Here is a 19,090-nt window from a genome sequence, read left to right as displayed (position 1 = left end):
AAGTCCACTATGACCTCCTCCATCTTACCCGACAATGACGATCTGCAGGCCGAGATAGCATGTAGTAGTTGGTCGGTGACCTGTTTCAAAGTAAGTTCAGAGTCTGGCTCGGTCTCTCCTGCCACTGCATCTGCAGCTTCCGGGGAGACAGGTCTGGCTGGCGAGTCACCGCCATCTTGGGCTTCTGTGCGTGCAAAGACTTTTAGCTACTCAGCTGCTGTGAGGGACTTGTTCCTTGCCATACTGCGTCCCCGGGGTCTGCCCGACCTCCTGCCTCTGGATTAAGGAATTGTGACGGCTGTTAAAGTTCAGGATGATAAGAGTTGAGATAGCGTGGAGCGGAGCGCGCTCAAGCACGTCTGTACATTCCTGCGGCTGGCCATGCCCCCCTCCATTCATTTCTATTGCGTTCTGTGAACAGCCAAGCAAGTGTGCATCTTGGGAGTCGTAGTTTAACTGCAGCTGGAGTGCCGGAGGTTAGCCATCACAGGGCTAGGGGATAACATATCAGAGGGACCCCCATGCTCATCACTCCCTTGGAGCCCCTCAAAATGAATGGCTCCATTCATCTCTTTGGGAGTTCAGGAAATAGCCTGACCTGCTGCTCTGTCTTCTTCCAAGAGGTAGATAGATGGGAGTCTTTGCGGTAGGACCCCCACCAATCTTATAGTCATCTCCGATCCGCATGAATACCTCTAACTTTTACCCACAAAATCCGGAAAACAAACCTTTCAGATCTTGCTGGTACTGCAGATTTTTGCACACACAAAAGCCAGAAGACAGAAAATCCGCAGCGTATCGGCCACATGTGGACCGACCCGAATAACAGAGGTACCACCTAAAGTTCCGGTACAGCTGACCCATTCAGAACCATACGCCATTTACCTGAGCGATCGCCCACTTCACCATAGGCCCGCACGCCAAAGAAGCTCTGTTAACAATCTCGTAATTGTAACTTGGATTTGATAAATAATTCTTCTTCATCTTCTCTCGGATAGCATCACTAGGGGGACAGAAGATTAAAAATCAGACACCAAACACAACAGTGGAAATCTTAAAATATGCTGTTCATAGGTCCAAAAGTCTGTGCATTATTCTAATGCAAAATGTCTACATAATTCTTGTTACATTTAAAAACATGTTTGCCGCCTGCCACCACTAGAGGGAGCTCAATGCATACTGTCTGATTACTGAGGTCTATGTATCTACAGTATGCAGTGAGCTCCCTCTACTGGTGGCTGCAGGTAAACAGGATTTTATTTAACTCTGCAGAGCTTTTAATATACTTTAAGAATAAAACTTAGTGGCAAAAAAATATAAATCGACTTGACAATCCCTCAAAGTGACGTTGGGGTTTATTTAATTTAATGCTGCAATTATAATTTACCAATATGGATTGTGTTAGGGTGAGCCAGCCCCAAAATTACTGGTATAAGGGAACATGCCTGTAGCATTAATGAGCAACTAATCTTTTATAATAATTTATAATATGTTGTTTCTAATCCTCAAAAAAAAAAATATATACTTTAATTTTCTATTTTTACATCCCTAAAGCGCACCATTCCCTATGCACTTAAACTCAGATCTCCGTACACCGCTGATAGTTCAGCGGTGTACGGAGTACTCATTTTAGGGAGGGAGAACGGGCAGGAGTGCACATTGCTGCTCCTGCCCATGCTCCCCAGACAATTACTAACTCCTGGCATAGTGCATGGGTACCCTGCATGCCAGGATTAGCCGAGCGGGCTCCTGCTTCTGCCTGCTCCGCTAAGCTAAGAGAACTGCATGACAATCTGTGATGAGAATACCTTCCACTGCCTCCCAGTGACTTGTTTTCCCTTAACCACCAGGCTCTTTACATTAACTCCTTTCAATGCCCTAGACCACCAGCGATACTGATTATAACGGGGCTGTCTTATCTGAGACATTGGTGGCATATTACCAGGATATGCCACCAATGTGAGATAGGTGCGGGTCCTACCTCCGGGACCCGCACCTATCTCCAGAAAGGGCCCTCAAAAGTGGAGCACGCACCGTGCATGCAAATCTATGACACTTCCAGAAACAGACAAGCGCGCAATTTCTGGAAATGAATGGAGCACACCACACCACACAATTGCACCCACCGGTCTATGCATCTGCTGGAGATGGCCGACCAGTCCCATAGAAACTAATGGAAGGTCAGCTGCACATGCACCGCTGCTCTCTTCGGGGGTCCAGTTCTAGAGATCGGTGCGGTATGCCACCAATATGTCATATGAGATCAGATCACAAGGGAGAACATTAACCCTTTTACTGCTCTAGCCCTGCAGCACAGATACTGACATTAACCTCTTCACCACCCTAGACCACCCAGGCTGTTGTAAACCTTCAAGGCTACTGGATGTCATTTGATACTATGTGGCCCTGTACATCTGGCTGCTTTATAGCGAAATTATTGGGGTGCTGTACGTTCATATTTCATGCAGTTCTGTGTTGTCTGGCTTAGGGACCCGGGCAATGCTCCCTCTAATTGCTTCGCTCACCGCCTACAAAGGCTTAAAGGGATCATTCAGTACAGCGGGCAATGCAAAAATAAATACATGGTATTAAGAGAGACAAAAAAAATAAAATAAAAAAAGTTATGGAGAACAGAGGCATCCGGAGGAAACAGGCAGGAGCTGGAGCTATACAGAGCGAGCGGGATACTGCTCTGCAGCAGGACAGAGGATGCGAGAGAAATACCTTAGATCCATTGGCTTTAGGTTGATAATGTTGGTGATGAAATTATCCCTGAGAAAAACTGTCCTGATCTTTTTCCAGTCAGTCGTCTCCTCTCCCAGAAGGAGACAGATCGACTCTAGGGCCAGTTTTACTGCGGCAGGAGGGTTGCCCATTGCTTTTACTTCAACAAGGTGTTGCCTCTTTATAGAGCTCACCGCTATTAGGAGGGTGAAAACAGGGTTAACGCTCATGCAGGGTTAGTACAGAGAACTGCCGCTCTGGAGGACGGAAAGAAACTTGAGTTCCGGGAAGAGAGAACTTTACTTGGGATAAATTAAAACTGCCTCGACTAAAGGATTGCCGCCCTTATGGTGTATGTGGGATGCGTCCAGTGAATTGCTTTTAAGCTGTGAGAACTGGCAGGGGTGCGGTCGTGATGCTAAATTGCGCATAATAGTCAAGTCACCCCTTAAAGGGGTTGTCAGTTATTTTTTTGTTCATTCTACATTTTTAACTAGGCAAATGTAAGGACTTTACCATGCACTTACTGCATCTCCAGTTGCTGCTTTCTCAGATTTCACTGGGGGTCACATGACCTGTGATGTCAGCTTCTCTCCCTGCTTGATGATGTTTCGTGCACAAGCCTGAGAGATCTGTACACGAGACGTCACTGTGCTGGCCACACCCCCTGCACTGCCGGCTGCTGCTTATTGCTCTCTCCCTGGATTCTTGAGGAAAAACATTAAAGGGAGTCTGTCATCAAAGTTTCACCTTTTTAACCCTTCCCATAGCTTTCTAGCAGCCTTAGAGTTAATAAAAACGTTACCTTTATGAGCAATCCTGGACTTATAAAAACGGGCAAAAAACAACTTAGTAGCATATGCAAATGAGGGCTCGCAAGTGCCCAGGGACGGCGTTACCCTCGTAGGTGCCGAGCTAGCTCAGCCTTATTGTCGCTTCCCCCCGCCCATTCTTTCCCTCTGACCGCCCATCTACTTAGTTCTTGTTTCGCCGAGATCCCACGCCTGCGCACTCAGTCCGTCGGCCCGCGCATGCGTACTGCAATGCCCATTCCTTGTACGGCACCACAGTAATTAATGCGCATGCACCGGCTAACGCCGCGAAGCCGGCGCAATAATTACTGTGATGCCGTACAAGGAATGGGCATCGCAGTGCGCATGGGCCGGCCGACGGACTGAGTGCGCAGGCGCGGGATCTCGGCGAAACAAGAACTAAGTAGATGCGCGGTCAGAGGGAAAGAATGGGCGGGGGGAAGCGACAATAAGGCTGAGCTAGCTGGGCACCTACGAGGGTAACGCCGCCCCTAGGCACTTGCGAGCCCTCATTTGCATATGCTACTAAGTTGTTTTTTGACGGTTTTATAAGTCCAGGATTGCTCATAAAGGTAACGTTTTTATTAACTCTAAGGCTGCTAGAAAGCTATGGGAAGGGTTAAAAAGGTGAAACTTTGATGACAGACTCCCTTTAACAACTTCAGCTGCACAGACTCAGGGCTGAAGGCTTTACTGAGTAGCTGCAGGCAGCGAGGAGACAAATGCAGGGCACAGGAACTGACAGAGGAGTTCTGCAGAGCATTGCACAAGAACAGGTAGGGGGAAGATCCTGTACGTCAGCAGTGTCATTGTACAGCTAGGACTTGTAGTCCTACACATACAACATGCTGCTGAGTATCCCAGCAGGCAGACATGTCACTCAGGGCAGCACTTGTATTCACTCCCTTTGCAAAGCAGGGGGAGGGGCAGAGATTGTAAACAAAGGGCCAGAGGAGAACCAGGGAAATGAGAAAATAGATTTTTTTTGCCTAAAACTTGCTTAGCTTAGTTATATATTGCTTCCCATCAGATTCAGTGCTATATTTTTGTTCATAACTCAGACAACCCCTTTAAAAGAGTTTTTTTTCAAGACAAAAATTTTTTGCAAAAGCTTCACTCGCTTGCAACAATCCCCTTCTATTCTAAAGCCGCCACGCCAGCGCTCCCAGCAGTCTGTTTCCAGCACTGCAGCCAATCACTGGCCTTAAAGGGCTTCTGTCACCCCCCATTGTGCAATTTTCATTAGCCGACATGAGCTATTTGCTAATGTCAGCTGAGTGCAATCATACATCTCCTACCTTTGTCTGTGGCTTATTTCTTGTAAAAATCATACTTTTATCATATGCAAATTTCTTCACTACCAGCAAGTTGGGCGTGTACTTGCTGGTAGCCGCTGCATCTTCCGCTTCTAGACACGCCCCATGTTCTCTTGATAGACAGGGCCAGCGAGCGCTCTCCTCCTCCCGTTGGCCCCGTCTGCTGCTGAATTCCCGCGCCTGCGCCGATTATGTCACACTACACCCGGAAGAGAAGACTGCCGGCATCAGCGATAATCGTCAGTCTTCTCTTCCGGGTGTAGTGGGACTTAATCGGCGCAGGCGCACTGAGGAAGGAGCTGGCAAGCGTGCGTCCTTCACTCAGTACGCCTGCGCTGATCGAGGAACGTTACGGTGCAGGCACGGGAATTCAGCAGCAGACGGGGCCAACGGGAGGAGGAGAGCGCTTGTTGGCCCTGTCTATCAAGAGGAGATGGGGCGTGTCTAGAAGCGGCGGCTACCAGCAAGTACACGCCCAACTTGCTGGTAGTGAAGAAATTTGCATATGATAAAAGTATGATTTTTACAAGAAATAAGCCACAGAAAAAAGTTAGGACATGTATGATTGAACTCAGCTGACATTAGCAAATAGAACATGTCGGCTAATGAAAATTGCACAATGGGGGTGACAGAAGCCCTTTAAGTTATCTTGTAAGGTAGTCTTTTACATTACTTCTGTAGTGATGTGTCCAACTGAGGCCAGTGACTGGCTGCAGTAATCACAAAAAGTGCCTGAAAAAAAAAAAATCGCTGCAGTGCTGGAAAGAAAGCAGGGGTGCTGAAACAGCAGGGGGTTGAGCAGCTGCGTAACGCTCTTTTTTAAATCATTCGGACCTTCAAAATTTTTGGGGTCCTGAAAAACCCCTTTAAAATAGGTTTGTTCACACCTGGACCTCCGGAGGGAACAAGTATCTGATCCTTGCCGCTGGGTTCCGGCTCCTTTGCCGCACCGCAGCTCTCATCCAGTTGGAGCAGGTCACATTGCTGCTGCAGCCAAAGAATGGCTGCAGCAGGGACGTGTCCCTCAGGCATCATGCCACTAGGTCAAACTGGATGTTGACGCAGGAAGACCTGAAAGCTGCAGCAGTAGTAAAGGGGGAAGCAAAGAAGCCAGAATGAATTGGCGGAGGATTAAGTATGATTCCCTTTGAGAACTAAAACTACCAGCATGCATAGAAATCTTGTGGATGAGAGTTGTAGTTCCACCACTGCAGGGGAACCACATAATGCAGGCCATGACCTCAATCTAGATTGGTAGTATGCAGTTTATTCATGTTTACTGCCCCCTAGTGGTGGAGCATGTACTTGCACATCAGGGCCACAATGAACAGTTTCTTTTGCCTCTCCTGGCAGCGGCAGTTCTAAACGTCTTATCTATTCACCTGATCTCTTCAGCGGAAAAGTTTACAATAGTCGGGATGAAGTTTTCCCTCATTATGATGGAACGAATCTGCTTCCAGTCCGTTGTACTCTCGCCCAGCAGCAGACAGATGGACTCTAGGGCCAGCTTCACTGCTGCTGGAGGATTAGCCATAGAACGGACTTCGACCAGATGCTGCTTCTTTATAGATTTTACAGCTACCCGACGGGATCAATGGCCGATCAAAATGGACAGAAAAAGAGGAGGAAAGAAGAAAGTTGTGACAAAAACACACAGAAAGAGGGGAAAGGGGAAAACAAAGTGAGGAAACTTGATTAGAAAAGTCATTTTGGTCATATTACAAAACAGTGATACTCAGATCTTTCAGATATTCCTTACGCTCTTTAGGTCCGTCTTGTTTAATATGTGCAAATCAAGGGGTTTCTCCGAGCCCCCAAGGACACCTTCCTACAAACCTTGCCAGTCATGGAGGTCACCTGCCAAGTTGCTGTTCATGGTGGTGGTCATTATCCAGGAATTTGAGATTGAGGACCTATCTTCAGGATAGGTCATCAATTTCAGATCGGCAGGGCTCCGACTCCCGGCACCCTTATCGATTAGCTGTTTGAAGAGCTGACAGACAGCGCTGCGGTCTCCTTACAGCTCAAACACAGCGCTGTCCATTGGATAGTGGTCGTGCTTGGTATTGCAGCTCAGCCCCATGTAACTGATGAATGTGATGTCACTAGCCTAGAAAGAGGACTAAGAGCTCACATAGTGCTGCAGCCTCTTCCCACTGCCGATCGGGAGTTGGACACACACCAATCTAATATTTATGACCTATCCCGAGAACAGGTCATCAAATTCCCAGTCAGTGAAGGCAGTGAATGGTCACATGACACAGTAGTGACAGGGCACACAATTTCTGGGGATATGGGACTTCTGTTCTCGTGATGGGTGGGATTCTCCAGCGATCAATCACCAATCCTGTGGACATTTGATAAACGAGGATGTCGGGACATTATGAGTGCGTAGGAAGGTATCTTTAGGGGGTCAGGAAGTTTGTTCAACAGCTGCAAGAAAGCTCTTTGCACACATATTTGATCAAAACTGTGTTGGGTCCATCTACCAGCAACAAGGTGGCTTCCAACAGACGGTCCCATCTGTTGGAAGTACTTGTCGCTGGTAGATGGGCCCAACACAGGTTTGATGTTAAAAAAATGTGCGCAAACCGCTTCTAACTTTCGTATACTCAACTATAACAGCAATGCAATTCCTATTTATCCACGTTTCCAGGGTTTGCATGTGTCTTTGGGCATGGAGCAGAGTACTGCTGCATCTAGTGTTAGTTTGCAGGTTCATAACTTCTGCATGTGTGAAACAGACATCGCATCTGACTCCAGACCAATTAGATGCTGTTCAGTGCTTTCCTAGTACTGACTGAGTTTATGAGCAGGATCATTGTGATCCGGGGAAGCTTCTATATGCATCTGATGTATGGTCACTGATGAGACGTACCATTCTGAGCCTCGATGACGGCCGGCTCTACCTGATCCAGATCCTCCTTCACACTCATCTGCTTGTCGGCAATTACAGCTTGCTGCTTGTAAACCTGCTCCTGGATTTCCTGACTCATGACCTGAGGAGACACCGAACGATGAGACCACGTGGGAACCCCAAATGTAAGACATTAGTATGCCTTGACAGGGCACAGGGGCAGCGGATACGTACACCGTATACCCCCTATAAGTGCATCCATAACCTCTTACCTTTTTCTTTTCAGCCTCTTGTTGATCCTTCACCATCTTCTTCAGCTTGTCATTTGCGGCTGCATTTTTCACTTCCAGTTCCTGGCTTTTTATCCTCAAGTCACGACGCAATTCTTCCACCTGAGGCCAAGAAATAAAAGGGTTACCTACAGACATTGATCGTGTGATCTTCTGTTAGAAATCTGGGTTCCAAATAGTTCACTACAACTAGGGCTGCAGTAAACGATTATTTTAGTAATCGAGTATTCTATCGATTATTTTTTACGATTAATCGAGTAATCTAATAAGAAAAAAAATACTGTTTTCCTTTATAAAAACTCAGACCCCCTGCCATTAGACCCCAACACCCTTTGTTCCCCACTGTGCGATCAGCCCCAGTGCCATCAGCTCTCCCTCACCCCTGTGCCATCAGCTCTCCCTCACCCCTGTGCCATCAGCTCTCCCTCACCCCAGTGCCATCAGCTCTCCCTCACCCCAGTGCCATCAGCTCTCCCTCACCCCAGTGCCATCAGCTCTCCCTCACCCCTGTGCCATCAGCTCTCCCTCACCCCTGTGCCATCAGCTCTCCCTCACCCCTGTGCCATCAGCTCTCCCTCACCCCTGTGCCATCAGCTCTCCCTCACCCCAGTGCCATCAGCTCTCCCTCACCCCAGTGCCATCAGCTCTCCCTCACCCCAGTGCCATCAGCTCTCCCTCACCCCAGTGCCATCAGCTCGCCCTCACCCCAGTGCCATCAGCTCGCCCTCACCCCAGTGCCATCAGCTCGCCCTCACCCCTGTGCCATCAGCTCGCCCTCACCCCTGTGCCATCAGCTCGCCCTCACCCCTGTGCCATCAGCTCGCCCTCACCCCTGTGCCATCAGCTCGCCCTCACCCCTGTGCCATCAGCTCGCCCTCACCCCTGTGCCATCAGCTCGCCCTCACCCCTGTGCCATCAGCTCGCCCTCACCCCTGTGCCATCAGCTCGCCCTCACCCCTGTGCCATCAGCTCGCCCTCACCCCTGTGCCATCAGCTCGCCCTCACCCCTGTGCCATCAGCTCGCCCTCACCCCTGTGCCATCAGCTCGCCCTCACCCCTGTGCCATCAGCTCGCCCTCACCCCTGTGCCATCAGCTCGCCCTCACCCCTGTGCCATCAGCTCGCCCTCAACCCTGTGCCATCAGCTCTCCCTCACCCTTGTGCCATCAGCTCTGCCCCATTAGCTCTGCCCCCATTGTGCCATCAGCTCTGCCCCCATTGTGCCATCAGCTCTGCCCCCATTGTGCCATCAGCTCTGCCCCCATTGTGCCATCAGCTCTGCCCCCATGCTCCTCCTGACACCCGGATTGCACAGCGTCACTGGTTTCTATGACGCTGTGCACTCCAGGCGCCTGGCCTTAGTTGCGCCCCCATCCCCTCGGTTTCACCAACTTACCTTTCCAGCAGGGGCGCTGCGGACACTCCATCGTTCTGCGCTGCTCTGCTCCTGACGTCACACAGTGTGTAAGGTCACAGCGTGCGTACGTCAGGAGGTCAGAGCAGCGCGGGACCATGGACGTACTGTGGAGTGTCTGGAGGCCGCCTGCTGGAAAGGTAAGTATTCCAAGCGCCGCGGGAGACCACGGAGCGGGAGTAATAGCAAACGCTTCACTCCCGCTCCGTGGTCACATGACACAAACGAATCTTCGATGCTAAAAATTTGCATCGAGGATTTTTTTGTGTCGAATTACTCGATTTAATCGAGTAATCGTTTCAGCCCTAACTACAACCATAGGTGGATGGTCTTGGTTTCTCCCAGCTTTTTCAAGAGGGTTCACCAACCTGATCCACAGTTTCTTTGATCTTCCTCAGACCAACATTCAAGTGCATCTGCTGTTCCTCCAGCTCGCTTCGCTTCTCATTAAAAAGATCTGCATAGTGATTGATGAAGTCCAGATAATGACGTGGAGTGATCGCCATGGTTCTGCCTCCTCTCTTGGCAAGACGGGTATTAGCCTGCAGGAACAAGCTTTTGTCAGTCCACGGAATTTGCCCACGTTCAGCTGGATGATTGACAGGCTAAGGGACTGATGCATGCACTGGACAATTGGATTTTTGTTCTTACTTTAAAATCCCTTTCTCGTTCAATTCATTGGGGGGACACAGCACCATGGTATATGCCCAGCTACCACTAGGAGGCGACACTAGATATCGAAAGGTGGGCTATACCCGCTACACAGACACTAGGCTAATCAGTTTGTACCAATAACAGTAGGAAAGAGAGAAACAAAAGCGAAGAACCAACAGGATCTGGACCGGGGAAGGAAACGGGAACAGCAGCCCGGTGACAGGAAAAGAAGTGAAAACAAAAGGGTGGGATCTGTGTCCCCCAATGAATTGAACGAGAAAGGGATTTTACGGTATGTACAAAAATCCAATTTTCTCGTTAATGTCATTGGGGGACACAGCACCATGGGAAGTCCCAAAGCAATCCCCGAGGGTGGGAAGGAAATCTCATGCAAAAAGTTGGACGCACAGGTGCTGGAAAACCCCATGACCCAACCGAACCAGGAGAGGCCATAGCATGGAGTGGTTTCAAAGAAACAAAATTATAGGAAACAGTCAGGATCCCAAGGACAAGTGGCTGGGAAAAAAAAGCCCAAGAAAGAACAAGGGGAAACACCTGACTCCCCACCGAGGTGGGATAGGGAGCAAGGCAGATGTCCTGCGCAAGAACCAAGAGTTGAACAAGTGCGCACTAAGGAGCCCAAGTAAGGATCTGGAAAAAACCAGGGCTCCTCCTAAAGAAACGGGAGAGTAGCACAGCAACGTCTGTGGGCAACGACCTAGCGCTCTGCATATGGAAGGATGCTGCAGGAGGAGAATCCATAAGAGGATAGACCCAACAAGAAAATTAGGCTATGAGGGTACCTGGCAGGAGGAAAAATGCCTGAAAAAAAAAAAGGATAACTGTCATTTTTTTTTTTTGCTAAAGTGATGGGTAACAATTTTTCTATAGACTTTATTTAGCCAAAACGTTTATTTTTTGGTAGAAAACTGGGGCTGAAATGGCCCTTAGCAGCACTCTTTAAATGAGCGTTGCTAAGGGCCATCCGTCTCCTATTAGAAAAGGGGTAACAGGCTGTGCAGACGCTGTGCTTCTGCCTCCCGTGCTTCCCTGGGACACAGAAGGCTGGGCACAGGAGTCTTAGGAGTTAAAATTACATTTATATTCCCCCTTTCTATGCAATCTAATGCTCCGTTACATTCACTGACCTGCGATAATAATTCACGAAGCAGCCGCTGGAAGTAGAAGCACTGTGCGCAGTGAGCCGGCGGCTGCTTCATAAATTATTTGATATCTAGTGTCGCCTCCTAGTGGTAGGTGGGCATATACCATGGTGCGGTGTCCCCCAGTGACATTAACGAGAAAAGCTTATACTACAGACTATGCCCAGCGGGACTCTGTATGGTCTCCATGCAAAAACACTCAGATTTGGAAGTACCTGGTGAAGGGTTAGGTGAACAAACACACAGCCATTGACAATCGCTTCCCTGTGCGATGGGGGCTCGGGCAGTTTGTCATAGGCTACAGGCATATAGTCAGGTACAATGTAGTTTGGTTTCTCAAGATCCATTTTACTTGTGAACTCCTTTCCAACTTGGTAGAGTGCTTCTGTTGACCAATCACCAAACCAGTTGAGCACGCACCTAGCAAAGAATACAAAAAAAATAAAAAAATTTAAATAAAAAAAACCTTGCAAACTGGTAATCTGCCCCGACATCTTGGGGTCATCATCTTGAGTCAACAAACCTGTTGAACAGAGCAGGGGAGGTTGCTGCTCTGTCCTTCAAACCTTCTGAAGATGGGTTCATGGTGAAGACAACATGGAGATTGCGTATGACCTGGCTGGTGAACCACTTGTACAGCTCTTCATGCGAGTCCAGCATTAGTCCTTCCTTCTGGGCTCCCTCCTTGCATTGAGTCATCAGTGTGGAATACTCATCCCCTTCAAACAAACCGGGAACCTAGATAAAAAGAAGGAAGAGAAAACAGAACATAAGCCTGTGGGGTGGCCCAAACATCTCGCCCAACCATGGTCATGTACAAGGACTTTACCTCTCCGTTGGCCAACAACGTGTTCATTCTCTCAAGGAATCCAGAATCCAAAACATTGGACTCATCCATGATGAAGGCGATCTTCTCGTTTTTGCATCCTGAGCGTCTCAGCACAGTCCTAAGATCTTCATCAAAGTCTTCCCCTGTGTATTTTCGGTGCACCTACACAAAACGGAAGGAGGATACACAGTAAACGGCAAAGCCCAGGAAGACGAGTCAGCAACCAGGGACCCAAATATTAGACCGGCACCAACCTTAATCTGATACACGCTCAGACCATTCATCCAGGCGACAAAACGGGACAGTGTGGTCTTCCCTGCCCCACTTACACCGATGAGCAGTAAGTGGCCTTGTGGCTGACGGAAAATTCTGGAAAAAAAATAAAAATAAAAATAAATTACAAAATAACACATTTTGATGCCCAGAAAAAAAAATGACAAGTAAAACTTTAGATATATTATAGTGACATATCAAAGGTTTTTGATTCTGGGGGTCCAAGTGCTGAGACCCTCGCTGATCATCAAGGCGAGGAAACAGAAGAACTCAGTTCTTTCTCTTGCTGCAGGAGACCGACTCAAGCAAGGCTCAGACTTTCTATTGATCCAGTCTTCAGCAGCAAGACAGCACTGTGTCTAAGCCAGTGTTTCCCAACCAGTGTGCCTCCAGCTGTTGCAAAACTACAACTCCCAGCATGCCCGGACAGCCTTTGGCTGTGCGGGCATGCTGGTTGCAACAGCTGGAGGCACACTGGTTGGGAAACACTGGTCTAAGCGTTCTGTTTCAGCCATCAGTGGGGGTCCCAGCACTCGGACACCCACCAAAATATTTGATAAGTCAGTATGACATAGCAAAGGTTACACTTTACAGTGTATCCTTAGGCTTCAGTGCAGGGCTTCCCCGATGCATACGCTCAATATGTACACATAGCATGATGTGAACACAGCCTTAGAGAGCAGAGGTTAAGCAATCTTTACTGACGAGTATATCGGGACACTGAACCAGTAAGTCATTTTGTAGCTGATGTCTTGGAATCCGTGTGATATTTTGCCCAAACTACTAAATATATGCAGCACTATTTAGTTACATTACCTGTCAATTCTTAGGACATGGTCCAGGACTTCGTTGAACAGAACGAGTGGCACATCCAGTTCTTCCTCGTAGAAAACTTTGAGGCGAGCTTTTACATAGTCCCTCAGCTCCTCCTGATCCACAGGGATGTAATCCTGCAAGAACAATAGAAATGTAGTGGAAAAGAGCCACTCGAGTACTACATCTCCAGGGTGAAATCCGTGTCATCTGGCAATACCTTGGACAACCAGTTGCTGTACAGGATGGGCCTGTTCAATGCCTTCTCCTTCTCCACATTGGGGAAGTGCTTCAGTGCGACCATGTCAATGTTCTCATCGGTCCAACGCCTCTCTTCATCTTCAACAAGCCTGACATACGAGAGAGACATCTCTATAGGACCATACTGAACGAGGTAGTGCGTTTGCCATACAGCACAAACTTACCTGTCCTGGAAGAGCCGAAGGGCTTCGTGGGCCCAAATTCTGATTAGTCCTTCCACAGCCAGGGTCTCAAGTGGCCGCAAGGCTTCGAATATGCCCCTCACCCACCGCGTCATTTCACGGGGAGAGTAGATGTAGTGGGGCTGGGTGTCCTGAGTAAATCTCTCCTGCAATCAGAGATAATGATGCAGTGCAGCTTCATGGAAACACACGGTGAGAAGATCAGATTACTCTACACTACCTACCTGCGACATGGTGTAGAACTCAACCATAGCAGCAGTGAGCGGTTCTGCATATGTGCGGAGTGCTGGAATGAGCCTCAGCATTGCACGGTTAAAGGTACCATAGATCTGGGTCAATGATGCAGGTCCTGGATAGTCAACATACACCACAGGAACATGGCGCAAGAACCTACATGGTAATTAACCCAGGTTACACCAAATGAGCTTCAAGAGAAGAGCCAGGCAGAAGAGAAAAAGCTCAGAATTGTCACCTACCTGTGGGTAAGAGGCTTTCTTCCAGGATCGGTAGGGGGGTTGCAAGCTCCAACAAACTGAATTCTTTCTAGTTTCACCCAGGTTTGATCAGATGTCCTGTAGAAACCTCCATGCTCCACCATCTGTGCAAAGATATCACATAATGTCAGATGCAAGGCTTTTCAGCCTGCATCATACAAGCAGCATATCCTCCCTAGACCAGTAGGTTTTGTGACACCACATAACTCTATAGCACACCATGATATACGCACCTGTCTGATGAAGGAGATGACCCTCTGGGTGCCATATTTGTCCATATCCGGCAAGTTGATTTCATCACAGAACAGTACCAGCCATTTCCCAAGTTGCACAGGTGCCAGGACCACACCGTTCGGTGTTCGCCGGTACTCACAGTAGTGATCGAAGGTTTTCAGAAGCAACTCTGGAGTGGTGGCACTGGAGAAGTTCAAGCCAACGACCTACAAGAGAGACAGAGTAACCGGATTTTAAGGCAATGAGAAATTCTGAGTCAGGAGTCAAGAGTATAATAAAAAGATATCAACTTTACCTCCATGTCAGGCAGAGCCCTCAAAGCACTGAAGAGCGTCATGGTCTTTCCTGAACCAGGAGGACCACAAAGGACGAGAGGTTTGTGTTCGGCCAGCCATGTGTAGAGGAGCGCCTCATGCCGCACTGTATCCAGAGTGGGCACAACAACATCAGGTGCTGCCACTTTGTGAGTTTCAACTTCAATTTGAGGAACTTTGCATTGCCAAGGAAGCCACTCGCCAGTAATGGAAACCTAGAGATTGGCAGCAGTGTTAAAGCAATAGCCATATGGAAAGAACCATTAGATCCTCCATGAATATAAAGCAGCCTCATACCTCGTAGTCAATGATGGGGATGTTGGGTGCACTTGGCAGTGGAATAGTGGTGATCCTCCTGATGTACTCTCCAAGTTCTGCCCGCATTTTCAGACGGCCATCTCCAGAGAACGACCACAATACGGCGTAGATGAGATATCGCTGTGGAAAAAAAGGTATACAGATACCAAATTAAATATCAGTTCAAACCAAGCAAAGCAGTAAAAATTTTACAATGACTTAATTACGCTCCCAGAAAAATATTTTCCTATAACACAGCATTACACTGTTCCCTCTGTTATTCCTCCTGGGAAAAAAAAAAAAAGTTACGAATGAACTTACAACTGGGTGTTGGCACTTGATCAATGGGGCTCGTCACAGCTGTCTGACGGTAGGACCTGAAGGCCCGGCTGGCCACATGCAATCAAGCGAAGCCCATCAGCGGCAGTCAGTGGCTGCATCGCCATGCGGCCATTGGATGCCGTGGGTGTGGCTTAGTAGCATGTGGCACTACGGGGCAATGCCCTGACCCTGTCCAATCAGTGCTGTGTCCAGGAACAACCACTGACAAGGGAAGTAACACCCGGTTGTCAGAGTATTCATAACTTGCATGAAGAATAACAGAGGAGTATCAAGACACAGACTCTCCAAATGTGTTATTTCATGGGAAATGCAACCATTCACTAGAACATACATCAGGAGAGCCGACAAATTCCCTTTAATTTATCGCTCGTAAACCCCTTACCTGTATGTAGCGCTCTAACTGGTCAATTGGCATGGGGAAATCTGGGTGATTCGCGTTGTACTGGGCGATGTTACGACAGGCTTGGTGCAGCATGGAGAACAGAGAACCCAAGCATCGCAGGCGGGTCAGGTCCATGATGTGCTCCAGTTTGAAGGCGTGCTCCAGAGCTTTGATCACCAGTCCACTGGATGTGAAGTACGGCTGCAGAACTGTCGCTGCATCTCGCTGGATCTTTAAAACAAAAAGGTGCAAATGTTTCGGGAAACTAGAGTAAAGGGGTTACATGGAGTACCCCATAATAAAGATTAAAGAGGTTGTCCGGTCCCAAAATCAAAATGCTTCCTATGTGCTCCTAACACCCCTCACCATGCATACATATGCCCCCAATACCTGTTTTTTCAGGTCTGAACTTTCCTTCCTCCCCCGGAAGACATCAGACTATCCTGGCAGATCTGTTTACTTTCTCCCCTCCTTGTTTTGTTGAATACATAACTTTATTGCTACCCAAGCCTGGATGTACTGCACAGAGACGAGTCACAGGCTGGCCTGTTCTATCCTAACTGGAACTGACAAACGGATGTAAAAAACACACTGATGACGTCCATGTGCTTTCCACAGCCGTATGTCAGTTCTGTGAAAGAGAGCATGTCCTATTCTGGTCCTCATAATGCAGATCTAAAACCCATAGAACTCAATGGGACTGCACACGGACAGTAACCTTATTTAGTGGATCCACGAGCCTTATCACTTATACTCAGTGCCCATAACAATGACGTTCACAGCGCAGCCATCCAGTGCCCCCTGTGTGCCATCCAGTGCCCACTGTGACATGCACAGTATAGCGATCAGCCTCTGTGGCTGATCGCTATGCTGTCACTCCTGCACAGCGCTTACATCACGCTGTGCAGGAGTCAGTACAGGCTTCACATAGAAGCTTTACGATACAGAGACTGACGGCCGGCCGGTGTTCCTGCACATGCGCACTAGCATTCAGCCTAGTGCGCTGTGAAGACTGCCGGACGGCGCTTTCTTCGGCAGGAGGCGGTGACGTCACTCGTGGCGATCCGTCTCCTACTGGAGAAAGGAAGAGAAGACGGACTTTGGCCGGAAGATAGAAAATCCATCAGGAGGGACCACGTGACCGGGAGGTGGATCTCCAAACTGGCTGCACTGTGGAAGGCAAGTATAAAGCCACTAACCTTCTCTCCACAGGTTAGATTTAGCCAGCAATTAGATTTGGACCGGAGAACCCCTTTAATATATGGGATATTACAGAAACAAGTTTGGTCAGCCTGTGTTCAGATGAACCCTTGGATGATCTGGTAGATGGGACAGGTACCTGCAGCATAGGAGATGCGGACTCATCCCCTTCATCCTCTTTGCCTTTCCTCATACGTTGAGCTTCATCTTCACCTTCATCAAGTGGGATACTACGCACCCTGGCCAGGAAGTTGTTGAAGATCATGTCTGTGCTCAGAACGTCCTCGCTGAACCAGACCATGCCGCATCTAGACACAGTGGCCAAAGTGGCATATTTCAGGTCCTGGACTTCAAACATGATGCGGACCTAGGATGAGAAGACAGACCTGGTTAGTGGCCTGTACCAATGTTAGTGCAGATATATCTGTGTTCTAAATCGGTTAGTCTTTTCATTTAGATTACATGTGCAAAAAAATAAAAAATAATGATCAGTGGGGGCTTGACTGCTGGGAAAAAACAAAAAGGTGTGCGCCGTTTCTCCCCCTCCATTAAAGCAAATAGGATATGAAAACAGCCAAGACGAATGTTTGGGGCTCCACTGATCAGATCTCTTCAAGCATACCTATTTCACATATGGTGGGAAAACTCTAACCTCCTTTGGAGAAAAATCATGACCCCTTTGAATGTAAAAACTAGAATAATTAGAAAATTACGTTGGGAGGCAGGCTGAGACGCTCTCCATTGGGAAGTGTGAGCAGTTTGTTATCATCCAAGACGGAGTTCAAGTTCTCAACCCATTCAGGATCTACGTCACCATCGAAGATGATCCATTGGCGCTTCTGAAGCTCCCCACGGACATTGTCAATGATCCTGTGGGCAAAAGAAGTTTAAGGAACAGGTTTGAGCTCATCAGAATCTACAGCTGCAGTAACGAGGCTGCCGTGTGGTGTTGGCAATAAACTCACTTCCTGAGAACGTGGGTGAACAAGCCGTCTGTCCATTCTCGGGTGTTTGGATCCAGGGTACCGTACAGATGGTCTTTGCTGATTGCTTTAGGATCAATGATGTGAGCAACACCTTCCACTCCCTCCAGTCTTTCTAAAGCTTTCAGCAGCACTCGCCATGCCATGGACTTGCCACTGCCTGAGGGTCCGACCATCATCAGGCCATGGTTGATTTGGGTGATCTGATAAAGCTGAAGGACCTACATGAAAATAAACATGGAATGCTTAATTACATTGCAGGTTAAAGGGGTATTCCAGTTATATCAACAGGAAAAGTTTGATGGGGGTCAGACCACTGGGACCACTACTGATTAAGAGAACGAGCACCCTATTCACCACAGGACCTCCAAAATGAACGGAGCTGCAGATGAAGCATGTGCCATGCCACTCCATCCATTCTCTATAAGACAGCTGGAGACCGCAAAGTCTCTCGCAGGTACATAGACAAGGGTCCCTAATTAATCGAGATCAGTGGGACTCCTAGTGGTTGGAAATAAAAGGAACCATTTACGGACATCTAGAAACACGGATCTAGTACCTTCTCCACCCACATTCCACCAACTTCTTCTCTGTCTCCGTAAGTCAGGTACATCTCCTGGCACACCTTCTTCAGCTCCTCTCGAAGAGCAGTCATTTCACCGCGGTGGTACTGAACTCCAGGGAACACATCAGACAACAGAGAGAAGAGCAGAGGGATGTCTTCTGCAACCAGCTTGGGAACCATGGTCTCACAGACACTTTGGATCAGGATCTGCACAAGAAGAAGAGGAGTGTTAAGTCTCTGTCACCTACATGAATATTTAGTCAAGCTGGCAATTCCATGAAACTGGGGATAAATGATCGTACTTCTTGCTCAGGAAGGTACTCGGCAACTTCTCCTTCGTCAACGGCTTCTCCGCGTTCTTCCTTCTCCTTCTTGATTTTCTGAATGCGCTCTCTCTTGACATTGCCGGCACTCACCAAGACGCTCTTCAGGGCTCGCAGACCAAAGTCATAGTGGCTCTGAGAGGACAGCTGTTCATCACACAATCTTCAGGAAAAAGAATTATAATGAGTGGTTCATCTATAAAAGGTGTCCTAAAATCTAGCCACCAAAATGGCTAATATTACCAAAAACTGCAGACCCCAAGCCAGTATATATCTCTCCATATACTGACTTTGGGTCTACAGGGGAAAAGTCAACATTTTACTAGGCATCAGCCCATTTGTGGTAGGGGCTATACGGTATAACCGTAA

General features: G+C 48.2%; 1 protein-coding gene across 2 annotated transcripts in view; it reads right to left on the bottom strand.

Annotated features, from left to right (window-relative positions):
* Positions 1 to 19,090, bottom strand: part of DYNC1H1 (dynein cytoplasmic 1 heavy chain 1) — a 56,219-nt gene that overhangs the window by 15,902 nt on the left and 21,227 nt on the right. Inside the window, exons 30-52 of one of the 2 annotated variants that reach the window (XM_040411597.1) lie at positions 18,701 to 18,884; positions 18,393 to 18,605; positions 17,816 to 18,054; positions 17,564 to 17,720; positions 16,990 to 17,217; positions 15,651 to 15,881; positions 14,927 to 15,067; positions 14,611 to 14,844; positions 14,315 to 14,521; positions 14,064 to 14,185; positions 13,812 to 13,977; positions 13,570 to 13,733; positions 13,365 to 13,494; positions 13,148 to 13,281; positions 12,313 to 12,427; positions 12,059 to 12,220; positions 11,753 to 11,967; positions 11,445 to 11,649; positions 9,781 to 9,954; positions 7,982 to 8,101; positions 7,731 to 7,851; positions 2,725 to 2,920; positions 886 to 1,003 (exon numbers count right to left, since the gene is read on the bottom strand). In XM_040411597.1, coding sequence (XP_040267531.1) covers positions 886 to 1,003; positions 2,725 to 2,920; positions 7,731 to 7,851; positions 7,982 to 8,101; positions 9,781 to 9,954; positions 11,445 to 11,649; positions 11,753 to 11,967; positions 12,059 to 12,220; positions 12,313 to 12,427; positions 13,148 to 13,281; positions 13,365 to 13,494; positions 13,570 to 13,733; positions 13,812 to 13,977; positions 14,064 to 14,185; positions 14,315 to 14,521; positions 14,611 to 14,844; positions 14,927 to 15,067; positions 15,651 to 15,881; positions 16,990 to 17,217; positions 17,564 to 17,720; positions 17,816 to 18,054; positions 18,393 to 18,605; positions 18,701 to 18,884 — 3,976 coding nt within the window. Of the gene's footprint in view, positions 1 to 885; positions 1,004 to 2,724; positions 2,921 to 6,234; positions 6,431 to 7,730; positions 7,852 to 7,981; positions 8,102 to 9,780; positions 9,955 to 11,444; positions 11,650 to 11,752; positions 11,968 to 12,058; positions 12,221 to 12,312; positions 12,428 to 13,147; positions 13,282 to 13,364; positions 13,495 to 13,569; positions 13,734 to 13,811; positions 13,978 to 14,063; positions 14,186 to 14,314; positions 14,522 to 14,610; positions 14,845 to 14,926; positions 15,068 to 15,650; positions 15,882 to 16,989; positions 17,218 to 17,563; positions 17,721 to 17,815; positions 18,055 to 18,392; positions 18,606 to 18,700; positions 18,885 to 19,090 lie in introns of both variants that reach the window. The other variant, XM_040411596.1, reaches the window with a different exon arrangement.

This window comes from Bufo bufo, chromosome 11 (genome assembly GCF_905171765.1).
Source record: "Bufo bufo chromosome 11, aBufBuf1.1, whole genome shotgun sequence".
In the NCBI taxonomy this organism is placed as follows: Eukaryota; Metazoa; Chordata; class Amphibia; order Anura; family Bufonidae; genus Bufo; species Bufo bufo.
Note: the sequence above shows the minus strand (reverse complement) of the source record. Positions and strands in the feature narration are given on the sequence as shown.